This window comes from Nicotiana attenuata, unplaced genomic scaffold (genome assembly GCF_001879085.1).
Source record: "Nicotiana attenuata strain UT unplaced genomic scaffold, NIATTr2, whole genome shotgun sequence".
Lineage (NCBI taxonomy): Eukaryota > Viridiplantae > Streptophyta > Magnoliopsida > Solanales > Solanaceae > Nicotiana > Nicotiana attenuata.
Genome location: NW_017670362.1, coordinates 497933 through 519699, shown reverse-complemented (window position 1 = coordinate 519699; position 21767 = coordinate 497933). Strand labels below are relative to the sequence as shown.

Genomic DNA, 21767 nt, shown 5'->3' with positions numbered 1-21767 from the left:
GTTCATTAGCTAGTTAAATTTCTTAGTAGTTTAATTTAGCAAAATTGTTACCCACCTTTGTTTGGAAGCTAAATCTAGTTATTTCGAGTTTATCTCTTGAGTATTTACATCAATACCCATTCTAAACTCCTTGTGGAGTCAAACCCGACTTGCGTTAGGTTTATTATTATAATGATTGTTTCATATTCCCTTAATTGGGGCGTGACATGGACATGATCAATTTTTGGCGCCGTTTCCAGAGAGTTTACGGTGTTAGCTTTATTCTTGAGTTTGTTTCTTAGAGTATCTTATTTTACTTTCGTGATTCTAACTTGTTGAAGTGATTATATGTTCCAAATAGCGAACAACAAACTTGGAAACATACCATTGTGAGATGTGGATAGCGAAGAGGAGCAACTTGATAAAATGCCTGAAGCTCCACAAAAAAACTGCCGAGACCGTGGGCAACAAGACAATGTGCCTCCACCTCCCCCACCTCCACCACCTCCACAACCACAATCGGCGCAACACCGGATTTTTCCCAATGAAGGGTATGCAAGTGCTATAGTCTCCCCTCACATTAGGGTGGGGAACTATCAAATTACCAATGTGATGCTCACTTTGCTCAAGCAACGAGGTTATTTCACCGGGGCACCAAATAAAAATACTTACAACGATTTGAAAGGTTTTGTGGATACATGCTGGGGAAGCAAACAAATAAATGTCTCGGAAGATACATTGCGGTTAAGGCTTTTTCCCTTCTCACTAAGGGGTAAGGTTTTGGATTGGTTGGAACGCTTGCCTAATCATTCTATTCATACATGGGATGAATTGGCGGCGAAGTTTATTTCAAAGTTCTTCTCTCCCGGGCACATGTCAACTTTATGGGATGAAATATTGACATTCAAGCAAGAGCTCAATGAACCTTTGCTTGAAATTTAGGAGCTTTATCGAACTATGGTAAAGGAGTGCCCGAATAATGATATGACCAACAACATGATCCAACAAACTTTTTACCGTGATATCAATACCACGAATCAATGTGTGGTTGATCAATTGGCCGGAGGCAATTTCATGACAACACCTTATGTGGAGGCATGTGAAATTCTTGATGAGATGGCGGAAACTTCTTCGGCTTGGCTCCAAGGTGATCCCAACATGATTCATCTTCATAAAGAAATGCAAGACCACGGGAAAGTTATTGCTGAATTGACCACAACCATGACTCAACTTGCTAAGGCTCTACTTCATCAAACTCAAGCCCATAAGAAAGTTCATTCCATGGAAGGGGTGAGTGTTTTGGCCAACAAGAAGAGGACTAAAGGTCCCCAATTTCAAACCCAGGTGGAGACTTAGGCACATGATGATGTTGGTTATAAGCAAGATGACCCTTATCAAGAGAAAGAAGAATAGGTACAATTTGTGAACAGCTACCAAGGGCAACAGAGTAATTTTCAAGGCTCCAATCAAAACCAATAGCGTTCTCAAAACAACCAAGGCAATTGGGTTTCTAACAATCAAGGGAATTGGCATAACAACAATAACAACCAAGGGAATTGGGGAAGTAACAACAAAGGAAATTGGGGGAACAATAATAATTATGCAAATCAGAGTTTGGGTTTTCAAAGACCCCCAATATACCAACAACCGAGCAACCCACCTCTTTATCCTTCCCACGGTTCAAGCTCTTCAAGCAATGAATAGGTCGTACTGAGAACATGTTCGAGCAAATGATGGAAAAGAATGTAGATTCAGATGCCCAACTTGCCTCACATACCAAATCAATCCGTAATCTTGAAGTTCAAATGGGGAAAATCTCTGAAGCTCTTAATAGTCGTCCTAATGGTGCATTACCAAGTGATACAGTAGTGAACCCAAAGGGTGGTAACAATACGGGGCAGGCTATGGAGGTTATCACAAGAAGTGGAAGAGGCGTGAATGCACCCACCTCAAATGAAAAGCAACTCGTGGATGATGACCAAATGATCCAAGAGGAGGGAATCCCACAAAATGATGTGTAAGTAAAAGATGATGTTCAGATTGATTTTGATGATAGTGTGAGGAGACCCGAGAAGAGGTGAACCTTTATAGGGAACATATCATTGACATGCCGGATCCAGTGGTGCAAAAGGATAAGGCACCCTTGCCAAAGCCTCCACCCACATACCCTTAAAGAATCGCTAATCAAGATGGTGAGAATCAATTCAATAAGTTTATTCAAATGATGAAAGGTCCCTCTATTAATGTGCCATTGGTGGAAGGTTTGGAACAAATGCCCGATTGTGCCAAGTTTATGAAAGATGTTGTGACCAAGAAGAGGTTGATGAACTTTAAAACTATCAAGTTCACTCATCAAATGAGTGAAATTGTTCATTCCATGGCTGCTAAGTTGGAGGATTTCGGTGCTTTCACAATTCCTTGTACTATTAGAAGTGCCGATTTTGCTAAAGCTTTTTGTGATCTTAGGGCAAGTATCAATTTGATGCCCTATTCGGTGTTCAAACTAATGGGATTAGGAAACCTAGACCCACATCTATGAGGTTGCAAATGGCAGATCGTATAATGAAGAGACCATTGGAGTAATTAAGGATGCGTTGTTTGAGTTAATAAATTTATTCTTCTAGCGGACTTTGTGATTCAAGATTGTTAGGTATATTATGAAGTGCCTATCATTCTTGGTAGGCCTTTACTTACTATGGATAAGGCCCTTTATGATGTTGAAGCTGAGGAACTCACTTTCTGTGTTGGTGATGAACAAGTGCTATTTTATGCGTGCAAGTGTATGCGGCAACCAAATAGCAATGGTGTGTGATATTTTGTGGACTTGATGACTGGTGTCATTAATGGTGATACAAGTGCTACAATCAATGTTGGTGACATGTTAGAAGCTGTTTTGCTTAACTTTGATGATGATGAGAGAGATGGTTTCATAGAATATGTGAGTTCTTTTCAAGGAATGGGTTCTTACAACTATGCACCCTGAAGGTTGTCATTGGATCTTGAGAATAGGAAGACTCCTCCTACAAATCCTTCAATTGAAGAGCCACTGACCTTGGAGTTGAAGCCATTGCCACCTCACATTTGGTCTGAATTTCTTGTCTCTTGTTCTACTTTATCGGTTATTCTTTCCTCTTATTTGACTAACGTGCAAGTAGATTCCATATTGGTGGTCTTGCAAAGGAGAAAGAACGATATTGGATGGACTTTAGCGGATATTGGGGGGGGGGGGTATAAGCACCTCATTTTGCATGCATAAGATCCAATTGAAGGATGGTGCTAAACCGTCCATTGAACATCAAATAATACTCAATGAGGCTATGCAAGAGGTGGTAAAAAAGAAGATTATCAAATGGTTGGATGCCGGGATTGTCTACCCCATTTCTGATACCTCATGGACTTCTCCGGTCCAATGTGTCCCAAAGAAGGGGGCATGGCGATTATTACCAATGATAAGAATGAGTTGATACCTACAAAAACGGTCACCGGTTGGAGAGTTTGTATGGATTATCATAAGCTCAACAAAGTTACAAGGAAGGACCACTTTACTCTTCCTTTCATGGATCAAACGCTTGATAGGTTGGCCGGCCGTGCCTTCTATTGCTTTCTTGATAGTTACTTGGGATACAACCAAATTCTTATTGCACCGAATGGCCAATAAAAAACTACCTTTATATGTTCATATGGTACTTTTGCTTTCAAACAGATGCCTTTTGGATTGTGCCATGCACTAGCGACTTTTCAATGGTGTATGATGGCTATTTTTACGGATATGGTGGAAGAATACCTTGAAGTCTTCATGAATGACTTTTCAGTAGCTGAGATTCATTTGATGATTGTCTTGCTAATTTGGACAAGGTGTTCGCTAGATGTTAGGAAACAAACTTGGTACTCAATTGGGAGAAATGGCATTTCATGGTTGAGAAAGGCATTGTCCTTGGCCATAAGATTTCAAAGAATTGTATTGAAGTGGATAAGGCAAAGATTGAAGTTATTTCTAAGCTTCCACCCCTACCTCAGTGAAGGGTGTGGGGAGTTTCTTGGGCCATATGGGATTCTACCAGTAATTTATCAATGACTTTTCTAAAGTGGTGAATCCTTTGTGCAAATTCCTTGAGAAGGATGCCAAGTTCTATTTCAATGATGATTGAATGAGAGCTTTTGAACAATTGAAGCTCAAGTTGACAACTACTCTTATCATTTCATCTCCAAATTAGAGTTTGTCGTTCAAGCTCATGTGTGATGCAAGTGATGTAGCAGTTGGGGCTATTTTGGGGAAACGTATCAACAAAGTTTTTCATCCGATATACTATGACAGTAGGACCATGAATAGTGCCCAAGTCACTTATACCATTACAGAGAAGGAGCTCCTTGACATTGTGTTTGCTATTGAGAAGATCTGCCCATACTTGATGGGTGCCAATGTTATTGTCCACACAAATCATGCAGCGCTTCGCTATCTTATGAGCAAAAAGGAATCTAAAGCTCGTTTGATAAGATGGTGCTTTTGTTGCAAGAGTTTGATATTGACATCCAAGACAAGAAGGGAAGTGAAAATCAAGTGGCAGACCACTGTCTTGTTTGGAGGAGGAGGGGAAGCCACATGATGGCCTTGATGTCAATGGCTCTTTTCCTGATGAGCAACTCTTGGCACTTTCAATGAAGAGGTACCATGGTTCACGAATTTGGAACATTTCCTCGTGAGTGGTATCATTCCGGATGCGTTCTCTTCAAACCAAAGGAAGAAGATCAAGAGGGATTGTAAAGACTACTATTGGGATGAATCATACCTTTTCCGGATTTGCATGGATGGTGTGGTTAGAAGATGTATGCTGGAGGAGGAACAACGTGATAATCTTTGGATTTATCAATCTTCGCCCTATGGTGGTCATCATGGTAGAGCATGAACAACGGCTAAAGTTCTATAGCAGGTGGTTCCATAGCAGGCGGTATTGATCAGCGTTAGTGGTACACCCTCTTCCCAACAGACTTGGTGAGCCCCACTTCATCCCAGGGTCATGTATTGTATATTTTGTTCTCATTATTACCACATTTTGAGGTATAGCCGGAGCCTTATTGCCGGCACTATCATAATACTCTTTGTATCTTTTTAGAGGCTCCGTAGACATAGTGTGGGTTGTATATAGGTGTTGGGAAAGCCAAACAATTCATGTTGTGTTTGAATCACTTGTTCCACTTCAAACCCTAAAAATTTGTGTATTTTGAGGTTCTAAAATGAAGTAACTAATGGAAATGATTTGGTAATGCATACATGATCTCTGTATTGCTTGATTAATGGGAATATGCCTTCTCTTTATTCATGAGTGAGTTTGGGTAGAAAGAATCTAATAGGCTTGCTCAGCCGGGTTCACTCGGTTGAGCGCCGGTCGCGCTCCCCGAGTTTGGGGCGTGACAAACTTGGTATCAAAGCTTAAGGTTTTAAAGTGTCCTAGGATGTCTCGGAGCCGTGTCTAGTAGAGTTCTTCTTATCGGTGTGTTGTCTACCATATCTATAATGAGGAGGCTACTTGGATATTTAGGAATAATACCCTTCTTTGATGTTCTCTATCGTGCGATAGAGCTGGTTGTGAAAATGTTCCTCCTCTAACTCGTGCATTGCTCTAACTTTCAGTACATGGCACCTAAGAAGAAAGCAAGAGCTGGCCAAGGAGCCAATTCCGCCCCAGGAGTGGCAGTTGATTCTTTACTTGATGATGCGGGTGAGTACCCGAGAGGTGAGGATATTCCCCCGACTACTACACTGCCTGATTCTACTACACCTGAACAGAATGCACCAGTTCCTATATCTACTGAGGGTGCCGCGATTCCTCCAACTGACATTCTGGTTCCACCTCCAGCCCCAGCTTCCGATTTTGGTATTTTTGATGTGGATCTTAGGGGAGCCATACAGATGTTGACACAGATAGTGGCTTCCCAGGCCCAAAGATCAAATGTTGCACCTACTTCTTCTAGCCAGCAAAGGGATTCTGCTAGTTCCAAGGTAAACAGGTTTCTTCAATTAGATCCTCCAGTGTTCACGGGTGCTAATCCCGAGGAGGACCCCCAAGATTTCATTGATGAAATGCACAAGACTCTACGAGTTATGCGTGATACTGAGACAGAGGGAGCTGAGTTAGCCGCCTATCGCCTGAAAGGGGTGGCCTATTCTTGGTTTGAGTTGTGGGAGGACCCCCGTGGGGAGGGGAGCCCTCTAGTGAGGTGAAATGAGTTTGCTGACGCCTTCAGGATCATTTCTTGCCTGCCGAGACAAAGGCAGCCCGTGCCGCTGAGTTTGAGAATCTAAAGCAAGGTAATAAGAGTGTGTGGGAGTACCACATGGAGTTCGGGCGCCTGTCCAAGTATGCTATTCACATGCTATCCACTATGGAGGCTAGATTGCGTCGGTTCGTGCAGGGCCTTAGCCCCTTGGTTATCAATGAGGCCGCTATAACTGCCTTGAATTCTGACATGAACTATGGGAAGATGGTGGCATTTGCTCAAGCTACAGAGAACCGTACATTGAAGAACAGAATGGAGCGAGCGGGTAGCAGTATGGCCCGATCCCGGGCAACCTTGAAGATACATTTGGTGGTGGTAGGTTAGCCTTTAGGGGAGGGTCACCAGGGCCATCCCAGTCTTTTGCCCAGTCTTCAGCCAGTGCACTGCCATCAGGGCCCAGTCAGCAGTAGTGGAGTCGTTTTAGGCCCCATCAGGGCAACAATGGACCCCACCAGCAGGGGTGGCCCGGAGGGAGATTCCAGTAGCAGCGGAGGCCCCTATGCCCCAGGTGTGGGAAGATGCACTTAGTAATCTGCTACATGGACCTACCTATATGTTATGGGTGTGGAATGAGGGGTCATATTCAGAGAGAGTGTTGTTCATCGTGCCAGGGTGCGGGAAAGGGCACAACACAGCCATCCAGTCCTGCAGCTGCTACATCCTCAACACCCTCTCGAGCTCGAGGCACTCCACCACCCGCAGGGCGTGGTGCATTTAGGGGTGGTGCACAGAGTTCGGGAGGACCCATACGTTTCTATGCTATGCGTGGTCGCCAGAGTGCAGAGGCTTCTCCAGATGTTGTCACAGGTATATTGACTATCCAATCTCATTATGTGTATGCTCTTATTGATCCCGGTTCCACTTTGTCCTATGTTACTCCTTATGTTGCTATGGAATTTAGGATAGAACTGGAACAACTTCATCAACTGTTCTCTGTATCTACTCCAGTTGGTGAGTCTATTATGGCCGCGCCGGTTTATAGGGATTGTGTTGTCACTGTGCGTGGTCGGGATACCATAGTCGATATCATTGAATTGGGGATGGTTGATTTTTATGTAATAGTGGGAATGGATTGGCTTTATTCATGTTTTGCCAAACTCGATTGCCGAACTAGAACTATGAGGTTTGAATTTCCAAATGAGCCAGTTGTTGAATGGAATGGGGATAATGTGGTACCAAAAGGTAGGTTTATTTCTTACCTTGAGGCCACAAAGATGATTAACAAGGGGTGTATCTATCATTTGGTCCAGGTTACAGACATCGATGCTGAGGCACCTATACTTGAATCTGTGCCTGTTGTGAATGAATTTATGGATGTCTTTCCGGATGAGCTACGTGGGATCCCACCAGACAGGGAGATTGATTTTGGGATTGATGTGATGCCAGGCATGTAACCTATATCTATTCCACCATACAGAATGACACCGGCAGAATTGAAGGAGCTAAAGGAGAAATTGAAGGATTTGTTATAGAAGGGTTTCATCTGACCGAGTGTGTCGCCTTGGGGCGCACCGATTCTCTTTGTGAGAAAGAAAGATAGGTTGCTAAGGATGTGTATTGATTACCGACAGCTAAACAAAGTCACAATAAAAAATAAGTACACACTAGCAAGGATATATAATTTGTTTGATCAATTACAGGGTGCTAAGTACTTCTCCAAAATTGATTTACGGTCCGGGTATCACCAATTGAAGATCAGGGAGAAGAATATTCCGAAAACAGCTTTCAGGACCCGGTATGGGCACTTTGAATTTCTGGTAATGTCTTTTGGGCTAACAAATGCCACGGCAGCTTTCATGGATCTTATGAATCAAGTCTTCAAGCCTTTTCTTGACTCCTTTGTGATAGTGTTCATTGACTATATTCTTGTATATTCACGAAGTCCAGAGGACCATGCCGATCATCTCAAGGTAGTTCTGCAGACTCTTCATCAGCATCACTTGTATGCAAAGTTTTCAAAATGTGAATTTTGGCTTGAATCTGTTACATTCTTGGGTCATGTCGTCTCCAGAGAAGGAATTAAGGTTGATCCTCAAAAGATTGCAGCGGTGAAGAATTGGCCCAGACCTACAACTCCAAAAGAGATTCAGTTTCTTAGGCTTAGCAGGGTATTACAGGAAGTTTGTGGAGGGGTTCTCTACTCTTGCCTCTCCGTTTGACTAAATTGACCCAGAAAACGGTTAAGTTCCAATGGTCCGATGCTTGTGAAAGGAGATTCCGGGAGTTGAAATCAAGATTGACTACGGCACCGGTATTGACCCTGCCAGAGGTAAAGATGGGTTTGTGGTATATTGCGATGCTTCAAGGGTTGGGCTTGGGTGTGTACTAATGCAACCTGGCAAGGTGACAGCTTACGCTTCTAGGCAACTCAAGAATCATGGAAAAAACTATCCAACACATGACTTGGAACTTGCGGCGGCGGTTTTTGTATTGAAGATTTGGCGTCATTATTTGTATGGGGTCCATGTGGATATATACACGGACTATAAGAGCCTTCCATATATTTTTAAATAGAAAGAATTGAATTTGAGGTAGAGAAGATGGCTGGAGTTACTCAAAGATTACGACAACGATATTCTATATCACCGATGAAAAGCCAATGTTGTGGCGGATTCTCTCAACTGGAAATCTATGGGTAGTTTGGCTCACTTGGAGGCATGTCAAAGACCGTTGGCTAGGGAGGTTCATAGACTAGCTAGCTTGGGAGTTTTTCTTGCGGACTCTAGTGAAGGAGGGGTAATTGTCCAAAATAGAGCTAAATCATCACTTGTGGTGGAGGTCAAGAAGAAGCAACACAACGATCCATTGTTGGTACAATTTAAGGAGGGGATTCATAAACATAAGACCACAACTTTTTCTCTTAGCATGGATGATGGTACACAACGGTTGCAAGGGAGACTATGTGTTCTAAATATAGATGGTCTTCGCGAAAGAATCATGGCTGAAGCTCACACTTCTAGGTATTCCGTGCACCCAGGTTCTACAAAGATATATCACGACCTCAAGGAAGTCTATTGGTGGAATGACCTGAAGAGGAATGTGGCGGACTTTGTGGCAAAATGTCCAAATTGTCAGCAAGTAAAGTCCGAGCATCAAAGGCACAGTGGGTTGGCACAAAACATAGAAATTCCAATGTGGAAGTGGGAAATGATTAATATGGACTTTGTGGTAGGACTATCGCGCACTCCGCGCAAGTTTGACTCAATTTGGGTGATTGCGGACCGACTCACGAAATCAGCACACTTCTTGCCAGTTAAATCTACCGACAAAGCGGAACAGTATGCATAGTTGTATATTAAGGAAATAGTCAGGTTGCATGGCACTCCAGTTTCTATCATTTCTGATCGAGGGGCACAGTTCACGGCTAATTTTTGGAAGATATTTTAGCAAGGTTTGGGTACTCAAGTGAATCTTAGTACACCCTTTCATCCACATACTGACGGGCAAGCAGAGCGGACTATTCAGACACTTGAGGATATGTTGCATGCTTACGTCCTTGACTTCAAAGGTAGCTGGGATGACCATTTGCCACTCATAGAATTTTCCTACAACAACAACTATCATGCTAGAATTCAGATGGCACCATTTGAGGCGTTATATGGTAGGAGATGTAGATCTCCCATTGGGTGGTTCGAGATTGGGGAAGCTGAGTTGATAGGACCAGACCTCGTGCATCAAGCTATGAAAAAGGTTAAGATCATTAAGGAGCAGTTGAAAACTGCTCAAAGTTGTCAAAAGTCCTTTTCGGATGTTTGTCGTAGAGATTTGGAGTTCAAAGAAGATGATTGGTTATTCTTAAAGATTTCCCCCATGAAAGGTATAATGCGGTTTGGAAATAAAGGGAAATTGAGTTCGAGGTATGTCGGGCCGTACAAAATCATTCAGAGAATCGGTCAGGTGGTGTACAAGCTTGAGCTACCACCTGAGATGTCATTAGTGCACCCGGTATTCCATGTGTCTATGTTGAAGAAGGTAGTTGGGGATTTGTGCCGGTTGAAACTATCAAGGTTAATGAAGAACTGTTAATGAAGAAATTCTAGTTGCCATTCTTGATAGGCAAGTCTGAAAGTTGAGGAATAAAGAAATTGCCTGCGTGAAGGTGTTATGGAGAAACCAGCAGGTTGAAGAGGCTACTTGGGAGGCCGAGGAAGAGATGAAGAAGAAGCATCTTTACTTGTTTGAATAGCTATGTAATCATTTTATGAAATTGTCGCCTATGAATTTTGTACCACTTGTTCAATTAATGTAAAAGTGTTCCTTTTTGGTTATATGTTGCTTATGAGGCCACGGTTGGTGTTATTTTGTGTTGTGTCACGTCATTGGATTATTATATGTGGTTAGGATGTGTTTCTGGGATTCTCTGGCAGTGGATAGGCCTAGTTACAAAGGAAACTCTGGCGAAATATTTGGATATTTAGGGAGTTAGTCAAAATTTGGGACTGGTGTGTAGTATGGTAGTTGAGTTGCATCGAATGCTAATAGTGAACTTTTACCCTCATTCGAGAATGAATGATCTTAAGTGGGGGAGGATGTAAGGCCCCGTAAAATTTTACCTAAAAACCTGGAATTTCGTGGTGCCGAGATAGGCTTATGTGTTAAAAATTGTAACGCAGTACGAATTTTTTGGGTTGAACAGTGCGCTGGGAAGTTGAAGGAAAATGTTTGGCCGAATTGGGCATTTCTGCGGCTCATTATGCGGCTGCATAATCACCCTACGGGCCGCAAAATGGCCGTAGAGTGAGGCAGTCTTTTGGGCCATTTTTGATGCCATTTTCGCGACCCATTATGCGACCGCAAAACCATTTCGTGGGCCGCACTCTGATCGCATATCCAACCTTAAAATTTTTCAGATGGAGGTTCTGTGCTGCATTATGCGATCGCAGAACAGGTCTGCGGGCTGCATAACGGCCGCAGAGTGGGGCAGACCAGCCTAGTTCCGGAGGGCCATTTCGCGGACCGCAGAAGCATTCTGCGGTCGCATATCTTTTCCGGGGCTTCATTTTTGGATTTTTATAACCCGATCCTACTTCGATCAAATAGATGCAATGGACCATTTTTGAGCTAAAATTTGATATTTTGAGAGTGAGAGAGTGCCTAGAGTAGGAGAGTGATCCTCAACCAATTGTCCACCACTTCTTGCTCAAAAATTTGAAGATTATCAAGTAAAATTCACTAGGTCTTCATCCTAAAGGTAAGATTCTAAACCCTAGCCCTTAATTCCAAAATTTAACTAAAAATGGGTAATTAGCAAGTTAACTCATGGGTATGGGAGTTATTCATCTTACATGTATGTGTTAATAAAGGGTGTAGGAAGATTATGAGCTAAAAATGGTAAAGGATGGGTTGTGGGATGAGGAAATCCTCCATAAAAGGGCCTTGAACCCTTAATGCATACTTAGTGGTTGATAAAATGCTCAAATGAGCTGGAACCATAATCATCTTCCTAATTTTGGTTCAATTTGTTATATTCCTAAAATAAATTGAAGTTGCTAAGAAATTTCGGAATATTTTAGAGTTTGAGGAAGCTCAATTGATGTATGTTGGCTAAACCCCCTCTTCTTAGAATTGATTCCCACGGTGTTCATGTAATTGGTGTAAGTCTCAAGTTGATCATTATAAAATTAGCTGATCCGAATAAACTTGTGGTGAAAGATATATGTTCAATATGTGTTCCAAAATGCTTTTATCATGCTATGTGATCACTTGACAATATGTTCAAAGTATGGACTATGTGTTATAAATGTTACAACTTCAAGTCAAGTTGAATGAAGGATCTTTGCCAAATTATGTGAAAATCTCTATATGCCTAAAACTCCTAATTGCTCACATGTGTAGTTAATGTATTGAATTGAAAGGCTTTGTTTGTTGACAATGATGATGATGTTTGAAAATGATTAGGTGAGCACGAAATATGAAATACGGCCAAGTGCTAAGGATCACATTATAATTGTGGCCACTAGTGCCAATGAATCGAAAAGATGTGAAAGAGGTATGATGTTAGATAATTGATAGAAAAAGGTAATGTCTCGGGTGAAACGGCCTAGCCGATCGGGCCGTGATCGGATGCCATGCCGCACAAATGGTGGTGACTATGCTGGAAATGAAATTGGAATTGTGATTGAGGTGGATGTCTCAAATGAGACAACATAGCCGATCGGGTCGTAATTGGACTCCGTGTAAAAGTACGGTGGTATTGCGAATGATGGTATATCGCTACTAAAGATCTCCTAACCTAAAAATATGGCAATTTACTTGAAAACTTATGTGGTTCCTAACTTGATGTTTTGGTATTGTTTGAGGCTTCTATTGGTTTCATGAATGTTTCCCCCTTGTATTATTATTCATTCTATTGAGATGGTGTTTAGTTATACATGCTAGTACTATTCGATAGTACTAACGTCCCTTTGCCGGGGCCGTTGCATCTTTAAATGGATGCAGATGGTTCCATAGCAGGTGGTGTTGATCAGCGTTAGTAGTACACCCTCTTCCCAGCAGACTTGGTGAGCCCCACTTCATTTCGGGGTCATGTATTGTATCTTTTGTTCTTATTATTACCACGTTTTGAGGTATAGCCGGAGCCTTATTGCCGACACTATCACAATACTCTATATTTTTAGCGGCTCCGTAGACATAGTGTGGGTTGTATATCGGTGTTGGAAAAGCCAAACAATTCATGTTGTGTTTGAATCACTTGTTCCACTTCAAACCTTGAAAATGTGTGTATTTTTAGGTTATAAAATGAAGTAACTAATGGAAATGATTTGGTAATGTATACATGATCTCTGTATTGCTTGATTAATGGGAATATGTCTTCTCTTTATTCATGATTGAGTTTGGGTAGAAAGAATCTAATAGGCTTGCTCAGTCAAGTTCACTCGGTTGAACGCCGGTCGCGCTCCCCAAGTTTGGGGTGTGACATTGGCGTTCGGAAAAGCTTATCATCTTACAGTGGAATTAGAGCACAAGGCAATGTGGGCCCTGAAGAAACTAAATCTTGATTGGGATGTAGCCGCTAGCTTGCGGGTTGCACATTTGAATGAATTGGATGAGTTCGGGTATCATGCAATGAGAGTTTGTCCTTATACAAAGAAGAGACGAAGTACCTTCATGACAAGTATGTTTGGAACAAGGAGTTCAAGGCCGGTGATCCAGTGTTGTTGTTCAACTCAAGGTTGAGATTTTTTTCCGGGAAGCTTAAGTCAAAATGGAGTGGGCCGTTTGAAATTGTTGGTGTGACACTTATGGTGCTTTGGACTTGAAGAACAAGAATAATGAAATATTTCGAGTCAACGGACACTGAGTGAAGCACTACTCTGGACAAGTTAGTGAATGCCACGTGGTGGCGGTACTTTACTTTGAGGATGCTATGATATTGTGTCATGCCTCGACGTTAACTAAGGTGCTTCTTGGGAGGCAACCCAAGTTATTTTCCTTTTTCTCTTTTAATTAGATGTTGTTTCTTTTTTTAACTAGATTTGAAGTGTGTTGCAGTGATCAGTGTTAGTTATTGAGATGAATGCTGATGATGTCCCAGCATAGGAAACTGCGAACCGCACATTTATTTGTGTGGCCGCATAAGAGGAGATGCGAACAACATAAATTAGCTTGCGGTTGCAGATTTTACCTACGGAACGCATTTGCAAGAGGTAGCTCATGCGCTAAATTGCAAGTCCTCTGAACTTTTCACCTAATAGTGCAAAGTTAACTTTGCGGACTATCAGAAAATTTTGCGCTCGCAGGAGAGCACTATCAGAGAAGTCACTATAACTAGGTTGACAGAAGTGAGACCGCACTTGAAAACGTGCGGACCGTATAACCTCAAGCTCTCCACCACCCAGGTAACAAAACGAGGACCACATTTGAAAGTTTGCAGCCACACTCCCCCTCTTTCGCCCTTACCCTTGCGTGAGTATAAGTAGAACAGTAGGTCTCCCATTTATACTTTTCACCATTTTCACCACCTAATTGAGATTCTACGGAGGAACTAGTTACTTACACTTTATATGACATACAATTACCCACACTCCAATTGTTCGTATCACACTAGCACAATCTAGTATACATCACTTCTATCTTGTTATTTTTCTTTTTGAATTTATTTTTTGCTTCTTGACCTCATTTTAGGCCATCTATGATTACATCCTTTTTCTGTGTCTATGTGAAGTAGTTTAACATTGGGTATTTATGAAAGCATGCTTAGGTAGGTTTAGGTCTTTAGCTACCATGCCTTTACCATGTTATCCAGTTAGATTGAACACATAATTGCATAACCTAGATAGAAAATGACCTTCACCCATAACTGTTCTTGATTGTGCGGGCCAAATTTGAATTTTTGCTGTCTGCAATCTCTGATTTAGGTAGCTTTGTTGATAACCCAGGTTGTGCGGCTGAACTTTATTTGTGCGGACTGCACTTGAAAATTTTGGGGCTGCGAAGAGAGGTCCGCGCTGTCCTTCAGAGAACTTCTTCTTTGGGACCTGAGTACTTCTACTCAAGTGTGGACCGCAATAAAATTGTGCGTACCACAGTTGGATTTTTGCTGCCGCAGATGCGAGTCCGCATTGTCCTTCAGAGACTTCTCTCTGAAAGTTTGAAACATTTGCGCAGGAGTGCGGCCGCACTTGGATTTTTGCAGATTGTTCTTCCTCTTTGCGGACCGCACTTGCACTCTGTCTTATGCTTGCTACACACTAAACACCCTACTGCTTATAAGCTGTCTTCTATTGCTATTATGACTCTTAATTGCGTTACAACTTGTATATCAACTGACACCTCTCTTTGCACATACACAGACAATGGTGAGATCAAGAGGAAACGAGAGACATCTAAAATAATGGGTGGTCAAGGAAAAGGAAGAGGCAGAGGTGACATGCACCCGAGTTCACAAAAGGCAATCGCCAGGAAAACAACTACTGGCTGGGGGAGAGGTAGAAGCCTCTCAGAGTCTGATTCCTATCTTCCGTCTAGGGAAACGTCCGAAGGAAATTTAGTGTCTCTATCTGAAGAGCACGACCAGGAGCAGTCTCAGCCACAGGGGCAGTGTGAGCCCCAAGTTTGTGACTTCCGCATCTCAAAGCACTTCTCAAGCCACAACTAGCACTAGTCATGAGTCAAATGCAGCTGCACAAGACTCTGATTCTGATGATGCACCTAATGACGGAAAAGGGGAAAAGATTCCATGAGATGGCAGAGTAAGGAGAAAGAGGAAGGTTGTCTGGGAAGATAGCTTCTGAAGCTTCAATGATTATATGGATTTCCGACGGTGGTGGAGAGAAAGGTCCCTCACTCATGAAAGACAACTCCTCACCAAGGACTTAGACAAGTACAATCCAGCAGTCCTGGAGCAGTATACAAAGAGGAAAGGATGGATGCAGTTCACCGAGGAGCTGGTAGATGTCAAGGAACACCTTGTCCGGAAATTCTACGCCAACATGACGCATATTATCAAAGGGACCAAGGTTACCAAAGTGCGCAACCTTAAAATGAAATTTGATCAACGCACTTTGAACGCCTTCTTCGGACTTGAGGATGTGTAGCCGAAGGAGTACTTGGCCAAATTGGCTGAGAATGAGGATGTCCGCCCATGGCTCGCGGAGGTTCTTTCACCCGGGCCTACACCCCCTTGGTTAGGTGCTAGAGTGCCAATCTTCCGCAAGACTCTGAGCTTTGAGACGAAGGATTGGCAGACTTTTGTGTGTACAAGACTTGATCCATGCCTACATAAGAACAACCTGCCTCTGGAGAAAGCAGTGCTAGTAGCTTCTATCATGGCCGGGTACCCAATCAATGTGGGTGCTCTGATGTTGGCCAGTATCTCTTTAGTAGCACAACACAGTAAGACCTCCTACCCCTACCCCAACACTATCATAGAGTACTTGACAGATGCCAAGCTGGGGTCCAGACCATTTGATATGAAAGTTAAGCCAACCAGCCCCTTTGATTTGCACACGTTGCAAGATCCAAGGAATCTAAAGAAGGGCAGTTAGCCTTCCACTACTACTAGCCAGTCTGATGAGCCTGTAGTAGTAGCTACTGGTCCTTTTGATATCCCCTCACTTCAGCTGAGCCTTCCACCTGTGCCAGAGATTTCGTTCTCGAGCCACCATCACCCCTTGCTCCATTGCCTACACCAGCTCTGAGGCCGGTACCTTTGCCTACTGGCCCACTGTCTGCTTTATGGGTTTCTCAGACGCTGGTGAGTCCCAACAACTGGATGCAGACATCTACATCAAAACTGTCCGAGATATCTAGTACAATTGCATGGCAACCCTCTACACAACCTAATACTTCTGACATAGACAAGAAGGTCACCAAGGTCTTGGACAACCAGAAGGTGATTATGGACATACTTGTGCAACTGTACTTTTTCTCCTATATATATATATATATATATATATATATATATATATATATATATATATATATATATATATATATATATATATATATATATATATATATATATATATATATATATATATATATATATATATATATATGAAAAGATTACTGATAGAGTATACTTTCTTATCCTTTTTTTCTCTATATCAGACAATAAATTCTAAAGTCGTATACCTCTTTTCCTCTTTTCCCCCTTTTTTTTTCTCTTTAGAAGTGTAAAAAATTTGATACAATATACCTTCTTCTTTTTTTGCTTTTATTGTTTTTCCTTTTTTTAAGTATGTGTATTACTGTAAATATTTCTGGCATATAATACATCAAACTAGTATATCAGTATAACAAAATGATATATTAATGTTTAATATTATTATAAGATAATTGACATATTTGTATACCAGATGGTATATTACTATTTTATGTGTAGCTTTACACTTAATTTTGATGCAGTAAATAATACCTCCCTGGAACTCTATCAAACAATCGTATAAAAAAACAAAATAAAACAAATCATGATAACTCCAATGGAAATATTTAAGAAAAAAACCTTTGTAACAATATACTATTTACATTATACTGTATAATGTTGCAGTATATTGTATATTCCAGCAATATACTATTACAGTATATTATATAAGTAAACTTTATATTGATGTAGTAAATTGTAGATCATAAAAGTATGCAAATCGTGAGTTGTACCTCATGTTCATATAAAAAGGAATACAATATACCAAACTAGAATGTTGTATTCTACGTGCGACATTAGTAATCTCTTCAATATATGTGATGTTCATGACGGACGGTGGGCTAATGAAGGGGGTCAAGCAGCATTGGCGGACTTCTAGGTTGTCAAGCTTCTGAAGAAGGGGTGCACACGTCACCTTCGGAAAATCCCAGATCGAAATGGGAGGGAAAAGTGAAGAGCTTTATAAAGCATGACATAAGTTCACATGGTACGCGCGCTTTTGGGGCTCGAGGTGGCGTAGCCCAAAAAAGATATATTTGTACGGGTATAGGCCCAAAACGGACAATATGTGCCATGGGTTTGGGTCGTGACAAATATGGTATCAGAGCCGGATTTTCCTTAGTACAATGGTGGAGCAAACCTCATTGAGGATGCTGAGTCTCAAGGGGGTGAAGATGAATGTGATGCCCATGAAGGAGAGCGGGTTGATGAGGGTGGGTCAAGCAGGTTTCTAGGCTAGTAAGCTTCTTAAGAAGGGGTGCATAGGTCACCTTAGGTATATCACACATCGGAATAGGAGAGAAAAGTGAAAGTTTTATAAGCATGACATAAGTTCATATGGTACATGCGCTTTAGGGGATCGAGATGGTATACCCCAAAAAAGATAAATTCATACGGGCCTAGGCCCAATGCGGACGATACGTGCTATGAGCATGGGTCGTGACAATGTATCTAAAAAATTTCGACTCAAATTCCACAAATTGAATCCAAATAAGCTAAAAGTTTAACCAAATTTTCCAAATAACCGTCTAAAACAAACCTCAATCAGAATTGTATGAAACATTAATCATCAAAAATGCAATTGTGCTATTTAAGCTTTCTCAAACCCCAATAATGATGTGTTGAGCTCTCTTCTCTTAAATCTTATCAAATCAACATGTAACTATAAATTTAAGAACAAGTAAATAAGTCTCAATCATATCAACAACAACTTCAACTTTTGAATTTTCAAATCTGAACTTATAGACCTGATTTAGATAATAAATTAATTAATCAAAAAAATTATAACTGCAAAAAAAGGAAAAGAGAAGTTAATAAAACAGTAGGTCTTTTCACAAGCAATAGGGTGTGCATTTGACTATTAGGTAGGAGTCCAAAAGAAGTTCTGTCAAAGAGAAGCACATGATGAGGCGTTTGAAATCTAAACTCACTAAGAGAAACTCATCTTGACAGCGACGGTGTGTTAGCTAATTTTTTGAGCAAAATGGTAGGAAATTGAAACAAGTTCTAGTACGTAAAATACGGGTAGTTATTTTGGTTCCCATAGGCATATTGTATAGTTTTGAGCACTTTGGTTACTGCCCAATATTTAACAAACTCTGTAGTTATATTTAACGAAAATGATGATGAATTTTTTTAAACCCAATGAAAACACAGGAAAAGTCCTGTCAAATCCAAGAAACAACACCATAAATTGTAGTACTAAACACCAGAAACAAATAAAAACTAACACCAACACCAAACTCAAGAAATAGACCAAAAAAAAGCTGAAATTGTGAAACTGTAATTCCAAATGTAAGTTCATGTTACTTAATCAGAGTTTGTTGAATATTTGACGGAGAATAAATACCCTCACGTTTTGGCAAACTTAAAGAACTAAAACAGTTCGGAATTATATTCATGAAGGGACCATTTTGAACCCAGCCCAAAATTTAAGAGACCATTTTTGTTATTTTCTCGTCAGTGCACAAAAGTGACTCTAGTAGTATGAGTTCAAATTAAATATACAGAGAATGCATTTTAATTTACACTATCAATACAATTTAACTGTACAATATATGCAAATACTATTTGACAATATATGCACTGCATAGAGAATGTATGATAACATACCTGGGATAAGAGGCACATTAAGGATTGCATTTGGTTTCTTCCCACTGAATCTCCAACAAATGCCAATGACTTGTTCCTCATCATATTCAAGAACTGATGAGGGTTGAAGATAGGCAACTCACATCCTTTGGGCTTCCATCTCCATTTCATGAACTCAGTATCAGGCCTTCCATGTTTCATGCAATTTTGGAAATCGTAGATCTCCAAACACGTCGTGTTCGTGTAATATGGAGCATCAGGATTCGGAACCCACTTTCCACGAAAAATATCACATTTTGCATGGAGCAGATGATGGTTTACTATATATGTGACATAAGAAGGGTGGTAAAGAGGGATAAAACCTAAAATGATTAATGTTAAAGCTATAATTATGAATAATCTTGGTGTTTTTTGAGCAGTATTAATGAAGTTTTTCCAGAAGGGAAGTTCCATGGCACCGATCAGCTTAATTCTACAATGAAGAATTGAAAGTGAAAGCACATCTAGTTTTTTGGGGGGAGCTAGAAAAATATATAACTTCAAAATTATTGGAGTAGAAGTGGCATCGAGATAAGGAAAACCTAACACAGAGAAAGTGTTAATTAATCACGTAATTAATCCTACCCTTAATAATTAGCTAGCACCTCGATTCGGGTTTAATTTATAAGAGAGCCCCAATAGGACACAATATTCTAGGAGCAAAAATTATGGTCTAGTTCATAATTACTCCTCTCTTATTACGGGATGCTTATCTAACCAATACAAAAAAGCATTACATATATTTGGTGGAGATCATATATATTTCACTCTGGTACCATAATAGGAAACTCTTTGATATTCACCTAATTGTTGTTCCAATTCGGTGTTTACTTTATCTAGTGAGGTATATTTTTTTTACTAATTTCTTTGGTCTGAGAATCCCCATGTCTGAGGTCGAGCAGCTATATATAGTACTCTCGTTGATTGAGGTTAGATACTCGTATGTACCGGGTGCATACTCGACGCATGGCGGAATTAGTATTTCCACTAGGTTTGAGCTTGGATCTATATTGGCTTGTCAATTACTGATCATAGAGCAAATTTTAGAGAGATTCATCATCGTTGTATGTTATATCAATGTAACGACCACCTCTCATGAGAAAATGGATCCCAGAGTATTTGGTTATCTAAAAAAGTACTATATGTAACTGTTCATAATTGATATTTAGTAATAATATGAAGATAAAAGGCATGTAGCCTGTGGCTAAAATAGATTATCGTAAAAACTCGTTCTTCCAAAATCCAAATCTCGATAGCTATCCACATGCCAATCATCCTATTATAATTATCGTGTACGTTAATCAATGATCAAGATGCTAATATAGTATTGTGCGATTAATTAATTGCACATATAAATATGTAGACTTCACATAATATATATTCGCATGAGAACTTAAGTTTAATTGAAGTACAATGTGATAACTCGGGTTATTCACAATTCTAGAGATTAATTGTACCTATAGTAAGCATTTCATCCAAAAATATGAATTAATTAATGAAAAAAATTGACTCTTTCCCAGGTCGAAGCTTCGTGCCGTGGAGAAAAAGTTGGGCAGATGTTTTATAACACCTTTCTATATTTTGAAATACTTAACTTTATAGTTTTATTCTTATCGTCAATGAAACTAGGGGAGATTTGCACAAATAGGATGATTTGAGACCACCATTTTGTATTGGTAAACAAATGAACTTAACGCGTGTACTATTCAAAAGAGGATAGGAATTGTGACAAGAATTCACCATTCATTTTACACAATAACCAGAGTATAAACTGGAAAGTAAGAAAATCGGAGATAAACATAAGACTTCCGAAAGATCAACTAGTATATGTAACGATTCGACCGTTCGTTTTGAGTATTGTAGCCTTGTTCACCCATTTAGTGCTTATTCTATGTTCAATTATGGTTATGTGACTTGCCAGGGTGGTTGGTTTGGTTCCGCGGATGTATCGGAATGAATTGGGACACTTAGTCCCTAGGTGGGAAGCTTGAGTTAAGAGTTGATCGATGTTGACTTATGAGTAAACGACTCCGGAATGGAGCTTAGATAGTTCCAATAGCTTCATATGGCTATTTTGGACTTAGGAGTATATCCGGATATTGATTTGGAGGTCGGTAGGTTGTTTTGGCTTGAATTGGTGAAAGTTGAAAAGCCGAGAAGTTTGACCGAAAGTTGACTTTGTTGATATCGTGCTCGGATTTTTAGTTCCGGGAGTTGGAATAGGTCCGTTATGTCATTTATGACTTGTGTGTAAAATTTGAGGTCAATCGGAGTTGGTTTGGTGTGTTTCGACATTGGTTTTAGAAGTTGGAAGCTCAATAGTTCATTGGGCTTGAATTGGGGTGCGATTTGTGTTTTCGATGTTGTTTGATGTGATTTGAAGCTTCGACTAAGTTCGTATGATGTTTTAGGATGTTTTGGTATGTTAGGACGGGGTCTTGGGGCCTCAAGTGTGATTCGGATCATGTTCGGCTCATTGTTGGACTTGTAGAATGCTGTTATGCCTGATTCTAGTTTA

General features: G+C 40.6%; 1 protein-coding gene across 1 annotated transcript in view; it reads right to left on the bottom strand.

Annotated features, from left to right (window-relative positions):
• Positions 1–19818, bottom strand: part of LOC109238365 (protein trichome birefringence-like 19) — a 32091-nt gene extending 12273 nt beyond the window's left edge. The window contains exon 1 of the mRNA XM_019404798.1: positions 19232–19818. Within this exon, the coding sequence (XP_019260343.1) occupies positions 19232–19663 (432 nt within the window). The 5' untranslated portion in view covers positions 19664–19818. The remainder of the gene's footprint in view (positions 1–19231) is intronic.
• Between the last annotated feature and the right edge of the window lie 1949 nt (positions 19819–21767).